The 19650-nt window shown below is 39.9% G+C and overlaps 1 protein-coding gene across 1 annotated transcript in view; it reads left to right on the top strand.

Moving 5' to 3' along the window:
• Positions 1-1027: 1027 nt before the first annotated feature.
• Positions 1028-19650, top strand: part of TNFRSF19 (TNF receptor superfamily member 19) — a 70055-nt gene continuing 51432 nt past the window's right edge. Inside the window, exons 1-2 of the mRNA XM_063429736.1 lie at positions 1028-1225; positions 17969-18073. Of these exons, the coding sequence (XP_063285806.1) occupies positions 18005-18073 (69 nt within the window). The 5' untranslated portion in view covers positions 1028-1225; positions 17969-18004. The remainder of the gene's footprint in view (positions 1226-17968; positions 18074-19650) is intronic.

Raw genomic sequence — 19650 nt, 5'->3', positions numbered from 1 at the left:
ATATTTATGTAATCACACATTTACTTTTTCTGTATGTGCAGCGTTCAAAAAGAAGAGTCCTTGCTCCATGACTACCTCTAAAAGCAGAAGTGCTCATGGTAGTTGGAGTAATGCTTTAATTTGGGCAACGCTTTCCGATGGGTGACTTACATTGATATAGGATTGCAGTTCGCTGCTAAAACCGATCGGTAACTCCCTGAATTTGACAAACTTGGGGCAACTCGCGTATGTTTAGTGTTTCATTATAATTCCTATACTTCATATAATTCAATTTAGCATTATTTGAAGCAGACACCAAATTGCTTCAAGTCCAATTTGTACATATTTTTTTTTAATCTTCGATTTATGCTCCAAATTAGCTTCAATGAACATACAGACTTGTATGTCCTTGCCCTGACAGGACAGCATAGCATAGCACTGGGGACTATAGTGTGATATAACCCTACACAGTACTGGCAGTACAGAAGGTTCTGACTAGGCTAACTGGCAGCTGAGCCCTCCCTGGGCTCATTACATTAGCCAGAGGGAGGCTCAGGGAGCTATACTGGAGCCAGAGGGAGCCATACTGGAGCCAGAGGGAGCCATACTGCTGCTATACTGGAGCCAGAGGGAGCCATACTGCTGCTATACTGGAGCCAGAGAGGGCCATACTGGAGCCAGAGGGAGCCATACTGGAGCCAGAGTGTGCTATACTGGAGCCTGAGGGGGGCATACTGGAGCCAGAGGGGGGCATACTGGAGCCAGAGGGGGGCATACTGGAGCCAGAGGGGGGCATATTGGAGCCAGAGGGAGCCATACTGGAGCCAGAGGGAGGCATACTGGAGCCATACTGGAATCACTGGAATCACATTTATCACCTGAATATGAGCTACTTTGAAATCATCAGCCCGAACCCCGCCCACTGCCATACCGAACGCTGATAGGTCGGAATGCGCACGTGACGTTTGAACACCATGTGATTTGTAATTTTTTTTTTTTTTTTTTTAAACCTCACCTCCATCTTTCTCTACCCACAGGGGATGGCGGAGAAGCTGGAGGTGGGCGGAGCCTGTCTCCAAGGAGACGTCTAGCGAGCCCCCTTAGATCTCCTGCTGCTCTGGCAGCTCTCGCACTGTATCGGGGGAGCCGCGCAGGAGCTCGTGGGCAGCCGGGAGGCAGGGGCTGCTTAACCCGGATCCGGAGCACCGAGCTGGGGGGCTTGGGCAGCCTGGAGCCGTACTAACCGGTGAGCTGGGGCTGGGCTGGGTAGGTGGGCACAGGGCTGCCATTGGCAAAGCTGGCATGGATGGATGCCATGTGTTCAGAGCCAGAGGGACCCACCATGCTGTGCGATCTGCAGAGCTTACTTTCCAAACTCCCATCACTCTCAGCCTGGTGGTGTGGCTGGCTGAGAGTGGTGAGAGTTAGAGCATGCCTTAACCTGCAGATTTGGATAATAAGCTCCCTGTCCCTGCCATGAAATGATGCCATTGAAGGGGATCCTGTAATCTGGCTATGAGATATGGAAATATGTTCGGGGGGGGGGGGGGGGGGGGGGAGAGAACTTTCCAAAAAATGGTTACAGTGGCAGTTATTGTTCTTAATATTCATTATTTCAGTGCTTTGCTGCTGTGGTTTGCCTTGTACTTTGCTGAGACTAAACTGTATCCTCCATATTAGAACTCATATTAGAACCTCCTGTGTGAGACAGGATAAAGCAGTACCTTACTGGTCTATAGCAAGGGCTGCAGAATTATTTCACTCTAAAGATTTGGGCTGGTTCATTTGCCCCAAATCCTGCACCCCCATCTCTCTTGTTAATGACCGTTTTCCAGGAGATGCAGTTTATCACGCAGGGCTCGTTTCTTTTTATAGTTGCATGTTTTGAATGCAGCCAAATGTTTAAACTATTGCAAAGTACAGTATGTCAAGTGAAAATATTTTGCTGTGGTTATTAAGCTTAGGTTTGTGTTTTTGGTTTCATTAATTCCCTCTCCTCCCTTTTTTTTTTTTTTATAATTTTGCACCCTGGTCAGTTTGTTTTTGCTTTAACACACATTCATTGTAAATGATCAAACACTGGAGAAACAAGCGAGATCCATGGATGCCCGTTTTTAATTGAAATAAAACCTCACACAAAGCCATTACATAGGATCATCAACTGCATCAAAATAGGGATTTATTTAATAGCTGCACAGTCTCAGCAGGACCATAAACACCTTCTCATTAATATTATGTTATAGTGTCTGTATATTGTATTCACCCAATGGCTGAAAGGTAAAAGGAATCCTGAGAAATCTAAGTATTTAGTTTGTTTTGGATTATGGGAGTTACAGTCCAGGGAGAGCTATAGAGTGCAATTTCCACCTCTATAAGTTTATAAAGCGTGTAACTTTCGACTTCTTGACCCTGGGAACCTGTTCCTGCATCTTCAGACTGGAGTAATGCTCAAAGGCAGAAGGTCAAACTGATTGTTTTTAGATATGTAAATGTGTTACAAATCGTGTAAACAGCAGACAGGCCATAAATAAACCTCCAGAATATACAGTACAAGACAAAAATCAAACACAATCCTGTCCTTTGAAGTACCTGGTAGAATTCACCCTGTGGGAAATTCTGGATCTTTTAAATAGAAAGTGGGCCTTGTCCTCTTCAGTACCACATTTCTTTCTTCACATATTTTAAATAATTTCACAGGTTTCTTTTATTTTTATTTATTTTTTGGTTCTGAAAAGTTAATGTCAAGCCAGTCTCCATACATAGCACATAAATGTCCTAACAAATAATAGCTCGATCCTTTTTAAAATACAGGGGAAAAGCCCTCCAATTTAATTGCTAAATAATTGAACTGAAGGCCTGGGGCACACTGTTTCCTTTATGTAATCGCTATTAAAATGGTGAGAAATGTGTATGCAAAGAGTTGCACTAAGGACATATTCCTGCTATTCATTTTGTTGGGAGAAGGGAGATTATAAATGCCCTTATGTCATGTTACTGGAGGATAATCCTTACTCATATTGACTTTCTTATTAAAAGATGGGTTATATATATATATATATATATATATATATATATATATATATATATATATAATTTATTTTTGCCACATGTTCAGTTCAGCAATCACTGAAAGATAGAGCTTATCTTTAATGAGTTACAATGGGCAATAAAATGGACAAACCCCATGCAGGTTTTATTAGTATCCTTGTAACATATCAATACACACACACAACGATACCTATGGACACTGGCAAGCCACTGTATTCAGATGCTTTTTGTTGTCTTCCTTGCAAGTAATTAAGATTCAGTTTATGTAGTTTTATTTCAATATTTAATTTTTACCTAACATCTGTGTACATTGGGTAATGTATATACTGTCAGGACATTCTTAAATAATATATATATATATATATATATATATATATATATATATATATATATATATTTGTATTCATCCTTAAAACGAGGTAGGGGACATTTAATTGAGAAATGGTGTTTAAAAAAAAAAATTAAAAAAAATGGATGCCCATATGCATGTTATGGCTGTATTTTAGTAGTGTTTAACCAATCTGAACAACACTGTAGTTTACTACATTCCATAATCCTAAATTAATTTTGTTCCCCAGTTATCATGAACTGTATAAATGTTCCTCACATAGCTAAAATTTGATTTTTATTTTTATAAAATTTTAAAATTAAATATGGATTGGTTACTAAGTGCAATAAAATGTGCTGGAAAGTGTAACTTGGGTAGCCTACACTTCAATAGAATGTAATGCAGACAAGACAGAAGAAAATATCTAATATTCAAGTTGTATGTTGACTAAATTACCTACATTTAAGCCCATAGTAGCTTTGAAATAAATCGACATCTCAAGTTATTGTAGCATAAATGTCACTGATCTGTTGACAACATTCTGCGATTTAGTGAATAAGCCCCCAGTGCACTACTTGTAGTCTCAAAGTTATCCCAGAAAAAGTAACACTATAATGGTTGTTTGCTACCAGATGAAAATGTTATTTTCTTGCCATGGTATGATCTTCCTCACTTGTCTGGTACAGAAAGTGTTAAAAGACGGTGAAAATTATGCTGTAGGGTTCTTGACAATTAAACGTCATATACAAGTCTCTATATTAACGTGATCTGGTTGAGCAACTCCTATTGAAAACACTGGTATGTTTCCCCCGGGAAGTTAAGTTTTGGGTGTGAGTATTTTAACATGAGCTAATGTTGGCTATTGTAATTGTGTGCTGCTATCAGATTGCATGATCATTAAGTAGCAAAATTAGAGTACTTTAAAAAAAAAAAAAAATTATGTTGTCTTTTTGACAATCTTGAAGAATAGATTTTTGTGTTTAGGGCTTCATAGCATAATATTTAATAATTTTGATTTGCCATCGGACGGTTATTAAATCCAACATACATCTGTATCTCGAGTGATTTGATTATATTAAAGTTGAAGGTCAAACAGCTTTCCTTTTTATGTTGTAAATACTATTTGCTTCGTGGGTCTCTGAGTGTGCCGAACAATAAGGCTTTATACATGGTTTTAATATACTAACATGGATGTTCCAAAGAGAAAATCATTTTAATGTGATCTCTGTTATACTAGAGTTTTTGCATATTCTACACTTGTGGGTGGCCTCTTCTCTTTACTTTGCTGCCCTTCCCCTTAAAAATGTAGTGACTAAACAGTGAGTTGGGGTGCAGTACTAATTTTACAGTAGTACTATACTTGTACCATATTCAAAGACAGCATGAATTATCTCATGGGTATTGGGTATGGTGCATAGGTAGATGTTCCCATTATAAATTAGTGTCATTTTGTAGTTGTTGAATAAAAGGTCTTAGTATATCTAACCTATGCAACAAATGTTAAAAGAAAGTAAATATTTATTTAACCCCTTAATGACCAAACTTCTGGAATAAAATGGAATCATGACGTGTCAGACATGTCATGTGTCCTTAAGGGGTTAAAGAATACGTTTTAGATTTGTGGCAAAGGTCAATTTAGTGTTTTTTTTTTTTTTTAAAAATCCCATTTTTATTTTATGTGTATGTATGTGTATAATATATAGAATTTTGGTCTGTCACAGGGCACAGCCAAGGCAGTTAAATCAACTCACAATTCCAGTCTATCGCAACAAATCTAGCTACTGAGAGCTGGATTGTTTAATGGCCCAATTGTTCTGACTAGCGCTACTCCACTTTCAAAAAGTATTATAAATAATCTCATAATTTTATCTATACAGCACCAATTTACTCTAAAACGTGTTATTAAAGTGAGCGTTTGGGTGAGTCCTGATCTGCAAAGCTTACATTTCTTATTGTTTTTTGTTTTTTTCCTTCATTTTTTTTTCAAAGAATTTTCAACAATAACAACAAAAAGAGGAATAAACATACATAAAAACCACAATGCTCGGATAATATACGATAATGCCTGAGACATATTAATTTAAAAAATACAAATAAATCTGAGCTATACATCCAAGCAGTGCTAAATTAATAAAAAATAGTTTGTACTCTCCTTAAATGAACAATTAAGAATACAAAAGACAAAAAAAAATAATAATTTTGCGACAGATCACGCAATACCAATTATTTATTAATAATTCCTTCTTAGATGGAGAAGTATTTCATTTTGGTCTTTAGCACAAGGCCATGATGACCATCAAAAAAAAAAAAAAAAAAAGTGTAAGTGTGTGTGTGTGTGTGTGTTCCAATTTTCCAACATTAGCTTTTTTGGGGGAGTTGGCATTTAGTCTAATATAAGTTTTCTCCATAGACAATTGCAAGCTAAGTTGATTTTAAACATGAACCCAAGTAAGGGCCACTATTTCTTCCCAATAGCAGGCTATTCGTATTTCAACTGCGATAAAACCGTGTATAGTTGGATACTGATCTTGGTTTTTTTTTTGTTTTGTTTTTTCAATTTGGGCCAACTTAAATGTGATAAAGCTACTACTGGAAATTTAGGTAGATTGGTAATTATCATGAATCTCAACCATACAACCATTTAATTCCAAACTCGTTTTAATCATCGAACAGCTCCACCAGACATGGACATAGGTACCCATATTCTGATTGCATCTCCAACAGATATCTGAATGTGTAGGAAATATCTAATGGAGCCTATCTGGGACATAATACCAATTATTACTTTGAAATGTGTTTCCACATAGTTTGAACAATGTATAGTTTTAAAGCTTACATTATAATGTCATATTCAAGCACTTTAGATTGATTGATTGGCTTGCTTTTCAATTTTGCAAACCATGCCCATAGCATTGTGAATGTCAAATGCTATAGGGTTTGAATTTCAGCCAGATTTTCCCTTAAATATAAGCTGTCGACATGTGATGTCTTAGAAAACATCTTGTTTCCTTTTGTGAATGTCTTTGTGGTCAGCGATTTCAAAGATTTGTGTTGTGCGGTTAAAGTCCTCCCTAAGACTTAGTTGATATTGCTTCAGCTTTTTGGCTCTGAGTTACAACAAAAATAATTGCAGATATTGTTACCAGCAGGATATTTCTCACTGTATATATCGCCCAAATCTTGGCAGCTCTTCGCAAGGGCAGGACCGCTATCTGTTCAAGCCTGCTGGTGGTAGTAGTATCCACTATCGACATAGTTGCATCAGGATTTGATGTTCTCCAAAAGAAGAGATCTGGGATGATAGAGGATTGTCTTTTGTAATGTGATTAGGGGATTCCATGGGGGATTGCAAGTCACATGCAGGGAGGTGTGACTAGGGTTCATAAACAAAGGGGTTTAACTCCTAAATGGCAGAGGATTGAGCAGTGAGGCTGCAGGGGTATGTTCTATACACCAAAACTCCTTCATTAAGCTAAAGTTGTTCAGGTGACTATAGTGTCCCTTTAAGTTTGACGTTGTAATGCATGGTACATGGATCAAAAGCTAGGTGTTCCACTGTTAGATGGTGTAAATTGTCATCAAAGTGCATTGATTTGAAATGATACTGTCATCATATGGTTACTTGCATAAGCTGTAATCCGATGTATAAATCGATATTGTTTTGAACAATTGTGTTCTTATAATGAAGATTTTTTGAGATCCAGGTGAGCTTACAGAACTTGTTTCCTGGCCTTCGTGGAGTAGCTCTAATCTGTCAGTTTAGTGTTGTGGAACATTATATAGGAATAATGCTCCACCCTACCTATCCTCCCTAATACACAAGTATGTCCTGTGTAGGCCCCTGCGCTCTGCTGAGGACCTACGTCTTCTGTCCGTACTCCCACCTCTGATCTTCGGCTTTAAGACTTCTCCAGGGCTGCACCTTTTCTGTGTAACTTCTCCGTTTACTTCTCCGTTAGACTTTCACCCAGTCTCCACTCCTTCAAAAAAAATCTTTGAAAACTCACTTCTTCAGGAAAGCATATCAATTAAACTGTTAGCAGGTTTCCCCCCCCCCCCCCCCCCATGACTCCTCTTCTGCAACTGTCAAAAATAAGCTACTGATTCCTCCGTTAATAGTTTTCTAGCAACCTATTTCATTACCCCTACTTATACCCTTTGTGCCACTATACCCCACTCCCTCTAGCATGTAAGCTCATTGAGCAGGGCCCTCAACCCCTTTGTTCCTGTGCGTCCACTTGTCTGGTTACAATTACATGTCTGTTAGTCCACCCTTTGTACAGCGCAAAGGACTTTGGTGCTATATAAATAATAATAATAGGAATTGATCTAATCCTACAGATGACCTCTAGCTGTTTGATAAACCAGTGGACCCAGTAATCCTAGGTGCCAATTAGAAGCATATTATGATGTAATTCTAAATAGTGTGTTGTAACAAACAAAGTGCAATTAAATCTGGTATTTTATTTTGTAAGTTCATGTAGAGGAAGGCATATGAAAATGCTTTGAATTCCATTTTTTTTTTTGCAACTGGTTTACTACTTTACTGTTATGAAGTGTGAAAACTGCATGAATGGGACTTTTGCTAAATCTCCAAGTTTGGATATTAATATTTCCACTGTTTAAATGGACACTGAAGGCAGGCAGCGACCCCATCCTTCATTATTAAATCTCAGACCAGGAAGTCTGGCTATATCTGGTGATAACTGTCCCTAGCCGCCCAGCCTTAATTTGAGGTTTGGCTAAGACCCAGGTTCTCACTTCTAGCCATTCAAATTAACACCAGAAATGGGCAGTGTGCAAATGCGGAACTACCAGCGGTGCAGCATGGGCCCCAGCCAACAAGGGTGCTTTGCTGTCACATGTCACAGCTAAATATTGGTGCAGCCGCCGTGGGGCACTTCCTGGCAGTGCTGGCACAGACAGTAATTCTGCTGTGCAAAAGAGGGAGGCAGGAATCAGTTACCAGGCCCAGGGGAGACATTTACAGTGTACTCAGCAGGAAGGAGAGCTGGACTTGGTGTACCTATGTATGTGTGTCGGTGTCTGTGCGTGTGTCAGTCTGTCTTTGTGTATATCTCTTAGAGTATATTTTGTTTGTGTATGTATTGCTTTGTCAATACATGCCTTCAGACAAACACAAACCACATAAATTAAATCAGCCATGCAATCAAACACCAATGCTACACAAAAACACACACAAGCGCATTCAAACATGATTATTTTATACAAATACACCAACATTCACAAACACATACTTTATACAAAAACATGCCTACATTCACACCCACACACTGGACACAAAAATAACTCTGCAAGTATGGTAGATCCATAACTGGCTGTGTATCATAGAACGTGTACAGCAGGTAAGGGTCATCCTTTTGGCTACCCCCAGTATATAGGCCACAAACAAATCTTACACCAGGGCTCCCTTGTTATTGAGGAGAGGGAGAGGTTAGAGGACATGGTTTCCCATTAAGGCTTGGATATTGTTTAGCGAAGGACAATATAGAATTTTTTTTAAGTAACCCCTTCTTGGTTGCAGATTTCTTTTCTAACACTATTGTGCAGGTTTTGTGAATAAACCTCTAGAGTCTTTATAGCTTTCATTAGCAGTATTCAAAATTTGTTTATTTTTACAATTTTTTTTTTTTTTTTCACTCATTATGTGATGCCTAATGCAGGAAAAATTGGCAACATTGAAAATCCTGAAACTTGTACACGATATGATAGCACTCAGCCAGCTGTCCTGCTGAATTACAGTTTGCCGTCTTGATATAATTACTTGTGTGATACAACAAAGGCCGATTAATCTGAGAGATCTACTGTACTCTAGCTCTCCAAGTTTCCTCTTGTTGGCTTTGTACTCTGCATCTTTGTAAAGAATGCTGGATTAGCACTTGGAATTATTTATTATGTTTTTATTGTTGCTTCAGAAATGAATTTATTGTTTTGAAGAACATTTTTACTGTTTAATATATGATCTGTTGTACTAAAAATAATTAGTGGAAATGTGGTATTAGTTTAGAAGGCTCTTTCCTTTTTAAACTGACTTTGTTCTAAAACATGCTTTTTGGTTTGAGACTATTGTGTTCATGCAGTGCTGTGTTTAAAACCATTCTCGTTTTGGTTATTTTTCTAGATTGGCTAAACTACCTTGGGCTACAGTGTGCATTTTGACAGATTGTGCTTTGTTGAATATTTTAATCATTATTACAGATAGTCTACAAACACTTGATGTATTCTCTGTGCTGCAGAGTAAGTTGTTTGATGTCCCTTGATAGCCATGTCTTGTTCACTCTGCACTCTCCTGCATTTGTGAGATTCTACAGATTGGAACTGCAGTTTTAAATTTGATTCGTTGATTTTACTCCCTCTCAGGCATTCCCTTAGCAGTTTATTTTTGGGAGCCATCTTCGCAATATACTTGTGGATGCTCTGTGTTTCATCCTGGACTGTGGCCTTGACACTCATCAGGCCCCAACCTCCTTTCTTCCGGCAGGTGTACAGTTTCTGGGTGCTGGATTTCGGGTGGAATCCTCCATTCATAGTGAGTAGTGTCTGGGTCTTGGCACCCATGGTGACCAGTTCTTCTCTTGGCCTGGTTATTATTCCAGCTCGGTACCTGATGACCAGTAGGGCATATGTATTGATTGCTTGGATCTTGTTCTTGCCATTGAGCTGGGACTTCAGGGCCTGACTCTTTGGAGGTACTTGGATGTTGGTTGATAGAGAAATCGCTCTCTCTTGCTCGCTCTCTCTCGCTCTCTCTCGCTCGCTCTTGCTCGCTCTCTCTCGCTCTCTCTCACTCTCTCTCGCTCTCGCTCTCGCACTCGCTCTCTCTCGCTCTGTGATGGACTCTAACACTGAATTGCCATGAATATAATTGCTGGGGAGCTATGTGAGCTTTACTGTAGCAGAGCTTTGTCCAGTAGCTGGAATCAGTTATACTGCTAAGGAGTGCACGTTCGTATTTCCCTTCAATAAAGTGCAAGCGTTATTTTCAATATGTATGAATGTACGGCAATTTACTTTTTATATTTGCAGTAAACACTAGTTAAATATTCATACACCATTTCATTGCGGTTTTGCTCTGGGATACATTTCTACTCTAGCATCACAGTCTATAAAGGAACGCTAAAGGGTCATGACATGTATTCCTGACCCTATTGTTAAAAACACTATTTAGGTGGCCCTCCCCCCTATAAAACTTACCTTTTATCCCAGCGCCACGTGGGTCTGCTGGTGCTGGCTCTGCCCATGATCCGCCTCCTTAGCTGAGGTCACCCGATTTGACGATCTCAGCCAATCCAATGCTTTCCCACACTAAAGCATTTTGAGACTTATGCATACGCACAACAAAATGGCTGCACTAATCAGCATCTCCTCATAAAGATGCATTGGATCAATGCATTTCTATGGGGAATGTTCAACGCCTCCATATACAGCGTGGAGTAGCTGAACGTTGGCAATGACCTGTGAAGCATCTCTAGTGGCCCTCTGAGTGACTGCCACTGAAGGTGTCCCTAGAGAGCAATGTAAACATTAATGTTTACATTAAAAAGCCTGCAGGGACTGACTATACTCACCAGAACATTAGGCTGTAGTGTCTCTGTAAGGTGGGGGTAAAAAAAAAATCTTTATCTCCCAGCCCCACTTTTCTATCTGCCACCATTAACATTTAGAGATGGGTAATCATTTAATAAACCTTTCCATAAAAAGCTCTCAACCATATTCTACACACCGTTTTGCCTATTTTTTTTTGCATTGATGTTTTGACCCTCATATTGCATTTCTTAGAGTGAATACAATAGAAGGGGGTTAACATGGTCTACACCCAAGTGAATGTAAAACGTTCCCTTGGTATCCACATTTACAGTCATCCATTCTAAAACTAATCTACGATGTCTAGGATGCAGGAGGACATAAGGCTTCTCCATGAAACACTGTCTGGCGCTGCCTTAGCATGTTGACACACATGTTGGCAGTAGGCTTGATACATGTGCACGGGGCACTGCAAAATAAATGCCTTCATATATTTTAATATCTCCCTGTTTTTCTCAAGTTCCTAGACTGGTAGGACATACTACCTCTCCATGTGTCACAGCACTACCCACTCATGTTTTTAGGGTCTATGCTGAACTAGGCCCAGCGAAGCTTAGCGCCTACACACAAATGCATGTATTTATAAAAAAACAAAAAAAAACACACATACGTCTGAGTCTGTGTGCGTGTGTATACATTTTATTATTACACCCCCTTTTCTACACAAACTCATACACACACTTGCACAGGAACTCGAACAAATCTGGATAGAGGAATACTTTTAACTATTGAAACATTACCAGACTCTCTCCGTTACATTAAATTCACATAACATCATGATTAACAGTGTAGTTGCAGGCTAGTCTTTATGAGAAGCTCTACAATAATAATTAAACTTTAAGAATATGACCACCTAGTCGGACATACTGATGGCTCCATGATAATGCGTTTCATTTTAAAGGATGTATTATCCGGTAACCCGTTACCACTGCAAAAGGGGGTACAGAGAGCATCTCAGAACTCACCGGTGATGGCAGTGTCGGCAATTCTTGTATTTACTCAAATCTAATGAGCGCCTTTATTGGCAAAATAAAGTCTCCAAAATTTCAATGAGCATTAGATTTGAGTAAATACGGTAATTCACTGCACATGTTTGATTGCCTCTCGTGATTGCACCTGCCCTCTATGGTAACATGTCTCTTCAATGGTAAATGGTTTTATGATGGAAGAGGCCTTGCACAGAATGGGATATATTCCGCCTCCACCTGGAAGCCAGGGCAAGTTTTTTTTTTGTTTTTTTTAAATATTGCAATGAATGGTGTCAGGTTTTAATTTAGTGTTTTTTTGTTTGGTTTTTTTTTCATGTTTTTATTGCAAAGTCTGACTAATGCTTTATTTGGGGCAATAACCGTTTCAGTATTCTCCTATTCTATAGAGTTTTTATTTATTTTAATTTCTTTACAAGAAATGTGGGTACCCTCAAAAATCTGAAACACATGTGTATGCCGCTGTCTTCCTGAATGGCAGCTACGTTCAAGCTGAGACTAGCCGTGTCTTGCAGTGATTTAGTGAGGTTACTGTTGCCTGCAGGAATGAAATCTCATTTACTAGAGTTGTTAACATGCATTCCGTGGGGTACAAACTGTGCATGTTTGAAGGGTGTTTTCTTGTTCAGGTGTTACAATCATTTACTCTGTCACTTTAATTATAGGATCTTTTACCACTATCTATAAAGCATTCACTCTGTATTTCCTGGTCTTTGTCATTCCTGCACACAGATTCTGTCTGCTATTAAAAGTGCCTTTTATTTAGCCACCACCAGTGTGTCTGGAAAAACCGACAGAGACTAAAATGGTTGAAACATTGATGGGTCACCTTGTGGTGGTGGCCTTTTTCATAAAATGGATACATCAACCTGAGTCTGCCTAAATCCCAAGTTTTGCACATGATCTAAATGTGACGAAACTCTGCGTTTCATTTTACTTGTTAAAGTTCAAACAATTTTGAGCCTTTTCATTCTAGAACAGGATATTACTATCCATGGTTGAAGTGACTTGTTATTTGACCTAATATTATCCAAAGCCGTATTTTTAATCAAATGTTGCCCACATATGTTCTCCTTTCAGCCTTGCCTCCATAACACACAACATGCCTCCATGTACCTCACTAAAAATTACAGTCCATCTCTCGTTGACAATAATGGATCTGACATGTGATCATGAGACCGTTTCATTCCACTCCCAGTTGTGTTGGGCGCCTCACCAAGTTTTACATGTCTTCATGCCTGGCTAGTGTTGAATGTTTTGGCATGATGTGCGGGGAGGTGTTTATTTTCTTTATAATTTTTTTTATTATTTAAAAAAATATATATATTTAAATATGGACTTAAAGGTGTGTCAGACACAGGTACTACATGGATGGAGGATGCACCGGGGAGAGCCCGCATAGTTGCAAACATTTGAGAAAAATGTACAGGAACACTTTGCAGCACAGCTATCAATTACTACCTTGAAAATTTACCACACCCACTGCCACAAAGATCCGCCCACACTGGCCAACCCACATAATTAATCTCCGCCTACATATCATTGCAGATTACAGGGTCTACTCAAAGCGACAATTACAAGGAATTGGGATGGTAATTTTAAACTTAAAAGGACACTATAGTCAACTTAACACCTTTAGCTTATTGAAGCAGTTTTGGTGTATATATAATTTCACTGCAGTGTCATTGCTCAATTCTCTGCCATTTATGAGTTAAATCACTTTATTTTTGCACCCTAGTCACAACTACCTGCATGTGACTTGCACAGCCTTCCTAAACACTTCCTATAAACAGTCGGCTAATGTTTATACTTCCTCCATTGCAAATTCTCTTTCATTTAAAATGTGTGAGTCACAGCCAGGGGAGGTGTGACTAGGGCTGCGTGGACATGAACATAGATTTGTTCACAAACTGACAAGATGTGACACACACAAGCTTACTTCAGACAACCTCACTGATACACACATGCTCACTAAATACAAATTCACTGACACACACATGCTCACTGACACACAGAAGCAGTACCATCTTAACAGCGTTTATGGGCCCCCAAGCAAAGCAGTGCACTGGGGCCCTTCCTACACAACAACTCACAGAAAAAAAAAAATCGATTTAAATTAAGCATATATTTATTGGTATCTCTAACAAATGCAATACATACACACAGACTGCTGAATGCACACACACACAAACACATGCGCACTGCTGAATACACACATTGCAGTGAGGGGTGCTGTGTGTGGGACTGTGTATGTGAGGGGGGCTTTGTATCAGGTGTGCTGTGTCCTGGTGGTCCGGTGATGGTAAGTGTTCTATAGCCTGCAGCTCATCTGGCTGCAGGCTGTCTTCACTCCTCCCACAAGCAGAATGCTGTGTCAGAGCATTGACATGGTAACATGCGGCAACGCTCTGCACAACATGCTCGCAAGAGGGGCGCTTTGCCTCCCAGATCCTCCCTATCCCTAACAAAGGTCCTTTTGGGCAGGTGAGGGAGATCTTTAATTTCCTCACCAGCCTGAGAGGGCCCACAGCAAGAAAGCAGGTCTCCTCTGTTGGCCTGGGTACATGGGCGTCATGGTGGGGCCCCCATAGCCCTCGGCAACTGCCCAGTGTGCCCATGCGGAAAGACGATCCTGCACACAAGCTCATTAAATACAGGCTCACTGAAACACACAAGCTCACTACAGACAAACTCGCTTACACACACACACACACACACACACACACACACACAAACACACAAGGCTGAGTATATCAAGCCTACCTGGCACTGGAGGCTGTTGCTGGGAGGTCAGGTAGCCATCTTGCAAGGTCTGCTGCTTAGCAGGGGCAGAGTTTTTGTATGGGAGGTGGAGCTAACATACATGGGTGGAGCTTGTGTCATGGGGGGAGCCTGCGGCCGCGAGACGGGGAGGAGTCTCTGTGTCGGGCAAAAAATGGGACAGTTGGCAACCATGCTTGGTGAGTGGTCTCTTCTGGATTTCTAACCGAGGCCTTAATTTAATTAATTTTGATAAGCTTTTCATATGATCACAATTAGTTAGACACATTTTTCAAATTGTTTATCTACAAACATTTCCATAGACTTTAATGGTGACTGTAAATAAATCAGTTGAGCAGATTTTGAAAATGTAAAAAGCTTACCCAAAAGTGTTAAATCAAGGCTAAAGTGTTAAATTGTTGTGATTTTTCAATACCTGCCACACCCACAAAAATATAATGTTTTAGGACTATGGGAAGGATTGAAAAAATTTGCATCAATCAATCGTTCTTGTGGAATTATGTAACTATTATGTAACTCTCTGCGTGCCAGAACAGTGTTATCGTCCATGGCTTTGTCCACCGGAATCCAGCGCACAAAGAGTTCATTTTACTTTGAGAGAAGATCTGAATATGAGCACTTATACCTGTTCTTCAAGACTCTTGGCTCTGTGTCAGTTGCCGCTGTTGAGATAGCCCTAGGGGGTTAGAAGATGAAAGTGATCATTATACAACAAATGTTAAAAAAGCTGAACTCGTCCAGGATACAGCCAGCAGGGGAATGTTTTCAGCTGCAGGTCTTGACACTGTGCCGAGCAGCCTCAACCCGGAGTCTTTTCAGTTCTGACCTTGCAATTATCTAAATATGTAGATGAGCCTCTCTCCTTTCTGTGTATGCATTTTCCTAGTAGGATGACTTGGTTGAACGTAAAGGAACATTATAGTGTTTGGAATACAACGTTGTATTCCTAACACTATGGTGTACCTTTTGCCCCCTCCCCCCATCCGCCCCATGTTAAAGGTTAATAAAAAAAAATTTGAAACCCATCTTTTTCCAGCGCTGAAGACCCTCTGAGCTGGCTCCACCTTTGCCTTCTCTGATGTCATCGCCGAGGGAGAACCCAATGCGCATGAATTAGGCCTTCCCCATTAGAAAGCATTCAATGATTTCCTATGGGGGGTTTGAAGACGCTGAACATCCTAATGTACGGTGTGATGACGTCTAGCATCATTTCACTGAGTTAAACTCCGTGAAAAAGCAGGAAGCGTCTCTAGTGAATGTCTGGTAGACAGACCCAGCCCATTAACTTGTGTCCTCTGTACTGGACATTTCGTTGACATGCATCTCATTTTATTCTTTTGAGCTACTCTATCAATCCCTGCTGTATTGGAAAGAGGACGTCCTGTGCTTTCCAGTGATTTCATGTGATGGGCTAGGATGCTGGGAACTTCCTCTTCATGAAAAATGGATGGCATATTGGGATTTTTTTTTTTTTTTTCACGGTTCCCAGGAGGATAAATATGGCTGATCTCAGGGAGAAAACATAAGCTAGGAAACACTTTGAAAACACATATGAAAAGTACCTGTATATAAATTAAAACCATGTACAGAGGCGACATAACATTTCATTTTTTCTTTTCAATTCATAAAAATAAAATTACACTTTGTCTTTTAAAGACCTAAAAGGAATCTTAAAAAAAAAACAATGCAGGTGCATTGTCTTTCTACCAATCCACTTTACAATTCTAACTTTATTTTCATTAAAGTGGAAGATTTTGGATTTAGTTCTTGAATTAGCACATTGATTGGAACTTCGTGGATCCGAACCCTAGTTTTTAACCACATAGAAACCTCCACAGGCAACTTTCAGTTATTGATATAGATTGTGGTGTAGGAAAACATAGGCAGCACCACTCATGTGTTATTGAATCCATTAGCTGCTATTTCAATGGCGGACGGACTTTAATGGTTATTTATTTCACTATTTTAGCAGGAGCTGTATAAATGTGTCTCTCATGTGCTCTGTGCATTGATTGAACGGCTGTAAAAGAAGGGAAAAAAAGTTGTTGCTCAGGAAAGAAATTGTTCTGTAGCCGAGATATTGTTCTCTGTGACGATAATTTCTCGCTGGGATTAATGTTTTTTGGAAATGACAAAGTTGGCTGGTTACATGTGTTTGTAGTCTGCTGATTAAAACACAATAGAATTAATTTCCTGAGCTCTCAGGTAGTTTTTGGGCTGCATGGAGCAAGGGAACTCTTATTAAATGTGTCAGCACTTCTAGCTATAGCGGTTTGATCATTTCCATGTTCAGCCGTGGTAGAAATTGATAACTACAAAAAAGGGATGTTAGAAGTAGCTGCTAATCTATACATTGTGCTGATAAAATCACAAGCAAATATATTGGCACTATATACATAATTTGCTAATAACAATGTATGCAACTAAAAGCTATGTAGAACAAGAACAATGTTTCTTATTTACAAAAACTGATTATGTGTCTGTTAGTCCACCTATTGTACAGCACTACGGAATTTTCTGGCGCTATAGAAATAATAAATGGGGACACTTAAGAGATATGCTATATGTGGTCCATGCTTCAGCATTCTCCTCCATGTTGCTGTCCATGCAATGGACGGTACAGCTTTCTCAAGTTACATACAATACATTCCATATTACTCTGCATGGTGCAACTGTCATTTTTGAGTTTTTCATAAAGATACAGGAAAAATACTACCAGTAATGTGTCTTTAAACTACAATAAATGTGTTTGGAAATCACTCTGTGTAAATAAGATGCAATGTAATTGCTCTAAATACCTTTTTACATGTATACATTATTAGCAAATCACCTAAATCTTAAATTGGGATGGGGAGGGGGGAGGGGGAGGGGGTAACAGGAAAAAATCTCCAGGGACTGCTTCATCAAGCTTGATAAAGACCTTGTCGTAGGTCGAAACGTTGCTACTTTATAACTTTTTTGACCCAATAAACCTGCCTATGGTTTGAACGCTTTGAGTGCCTGGAGATTTTTTTTCCCTGATTGCCCTATCGTTGTGGATTTTGCTGATCCTGCTTCAGTGCACCTGGTGTCGACTGAAATTTAGTGTGGTTCCTTTCTTTATTTTGATTACACTAAATCCTAAATTGGTGATTGGTCATTTTGGCACATTGTTTATGTTTACTAATATTTCACGATTCCATATTCTATACTTTCTGTTTTTTTTTATATGTATTTATTTATATTTTTCCCTCCCCCTCAGACCACTGAAAACAGAAGACCTGGGTGTTGTTTAAAAATGGCCGCCACGCCGCCACTGAAGAACGATCACTCGTCCAAGATGCTGCTGCTTCTGGTGTCTTGCCTGGTAAGATGCTTGAAAAGAGTTTCTCTCTGGAAACAATTCTGTTCTATTCTTTATGACTATTGTATAAACTGTAATATATTACCCAGCAATGTAGCAGTTGGCTGTTATATTTAGTGTGTGTGTGCCCGTGTTTCTCACAAGGGAACATCCTTCATATTTTTACATGTAACATCTACAAACATTACATATCAGTTGATAATGTTGTATTCACAATTTGAGCTGAAGATGTGAGTAATTCCGTCCACTTTGAAAAATTAACTTTTTATTTGTATTTTTTTTTTTTTTTTATCTAAACCAAGTGGGTTACTTTGCAGTTTTACCGTTTTTAGACATAAATACATAAGGCACATAACTTGAAAGGAATAAGCAGGGTGACAAGTAAAAATAGTTTCCCAAAATATCACTTGGTAATGCAAATGTAGAATTTTTTTATTCTGTATTACATCTGTAACAATGTAGACATGAAATGTCCCTGCTTTTATTGGTAAGTATATTCTTGTACATATATATTTTATTCTACCCCTCCATACCCACATATTTGCCCATGTGTAAGAGGAGGGGGTACTTCACAGAGTGTGTGTATTTCTCAGGAGCTGGATCTATTGGAAAGTTAATGGGGCTGTTTATACAATGGAGGGATGGGACAGTACAGGGCAGAATGATCTGTAGGTTACTAATATAGGAGTGGAGTCTCCACAAAATTGATGGTCCTGGATAGATATGTGTGGAAGCACACTATTAAGTGGGAATAAATATCAGCAACGTAATTTGTCTTTTTGATAGTCCTTCTGCTGATCAGGTTGCCTATGGTGGACAGCTCTGATGAGCAGGTTTGCATTTGGATTGCTTTGCTAATTATGCACACCATCTCAAATTATATGAATAGTTTCTTTAAAAAATAAAATTATAGGGGCGGGGCCTGACCGCCAAGCAGACTAGTCGCACTGAGCAGGAGCTCCGTGAAAAAGCCCTGCAATCAAGCGACTTTTAACCAAAAACTCACACTGAACCTCCTAATCAGGCACAGCAAAGCTGCGGTGGCACCCGGGGACTTACCTGACCGGACCACCGGACTCAGAGAGGCACTCTGAAGCAGACGCAGATTTGCGGCCTACCAGTGCGTACCGGCGTGGGAGAGGCGGCCGACCTCCCCGCCAACGGACCAGCGGGAAAATACTGCACCGCTCAAGATCCAGATCACCCCCCCCCCGCCGGTGAGGGATATCCCGGCACAAGCAAACGACCAGGCGACAAACACATTAACAGACCCCACATGGGGATGAATAAGCGTATGACCAGACGAGACCTACTGGGCCCAGCCAAAATGGCGGCGTGGACGCAGCACAGGCCCAAGCCCACACCAATTAAACCGCCCAAGCACGCACTGGAGTACATAAACCGCCTAAGTACTTACCTGTGGGCAAGACTCAAGACCCAGAGACAGCTATACAGGATAGCGATGAAAGAGGTGACGGCATGGCTCCGACCGGCCACTCGGCGTAGTCTGCAATGGAACCCACACCGTTACTCCAGAGCGGCCTCCAGAATGCAGCGGAGCCGAAACTCAAAAGGGCGGG

The sequence above is a fragment of the Pelobates fuscus genome, chromosome 1, assembly GCF_036172605.1.
Source record: "Pelobates fuscus isolate aPelFus1 chromosome 1, aPelFus1.pri, whole genome shotgun sequence".
Taxonomy (NCBI): Eukaryota; Metazoa; Chordata; class Amphibia; order Anura; family Pelobatidae; genus Pelobates; species Pelobates fuscus.
The sequence above is the reverse complement of the archived record's forward strand: the minus strand, read 5'-3'. Positions and strand labels throughout refer to the sequence as shown.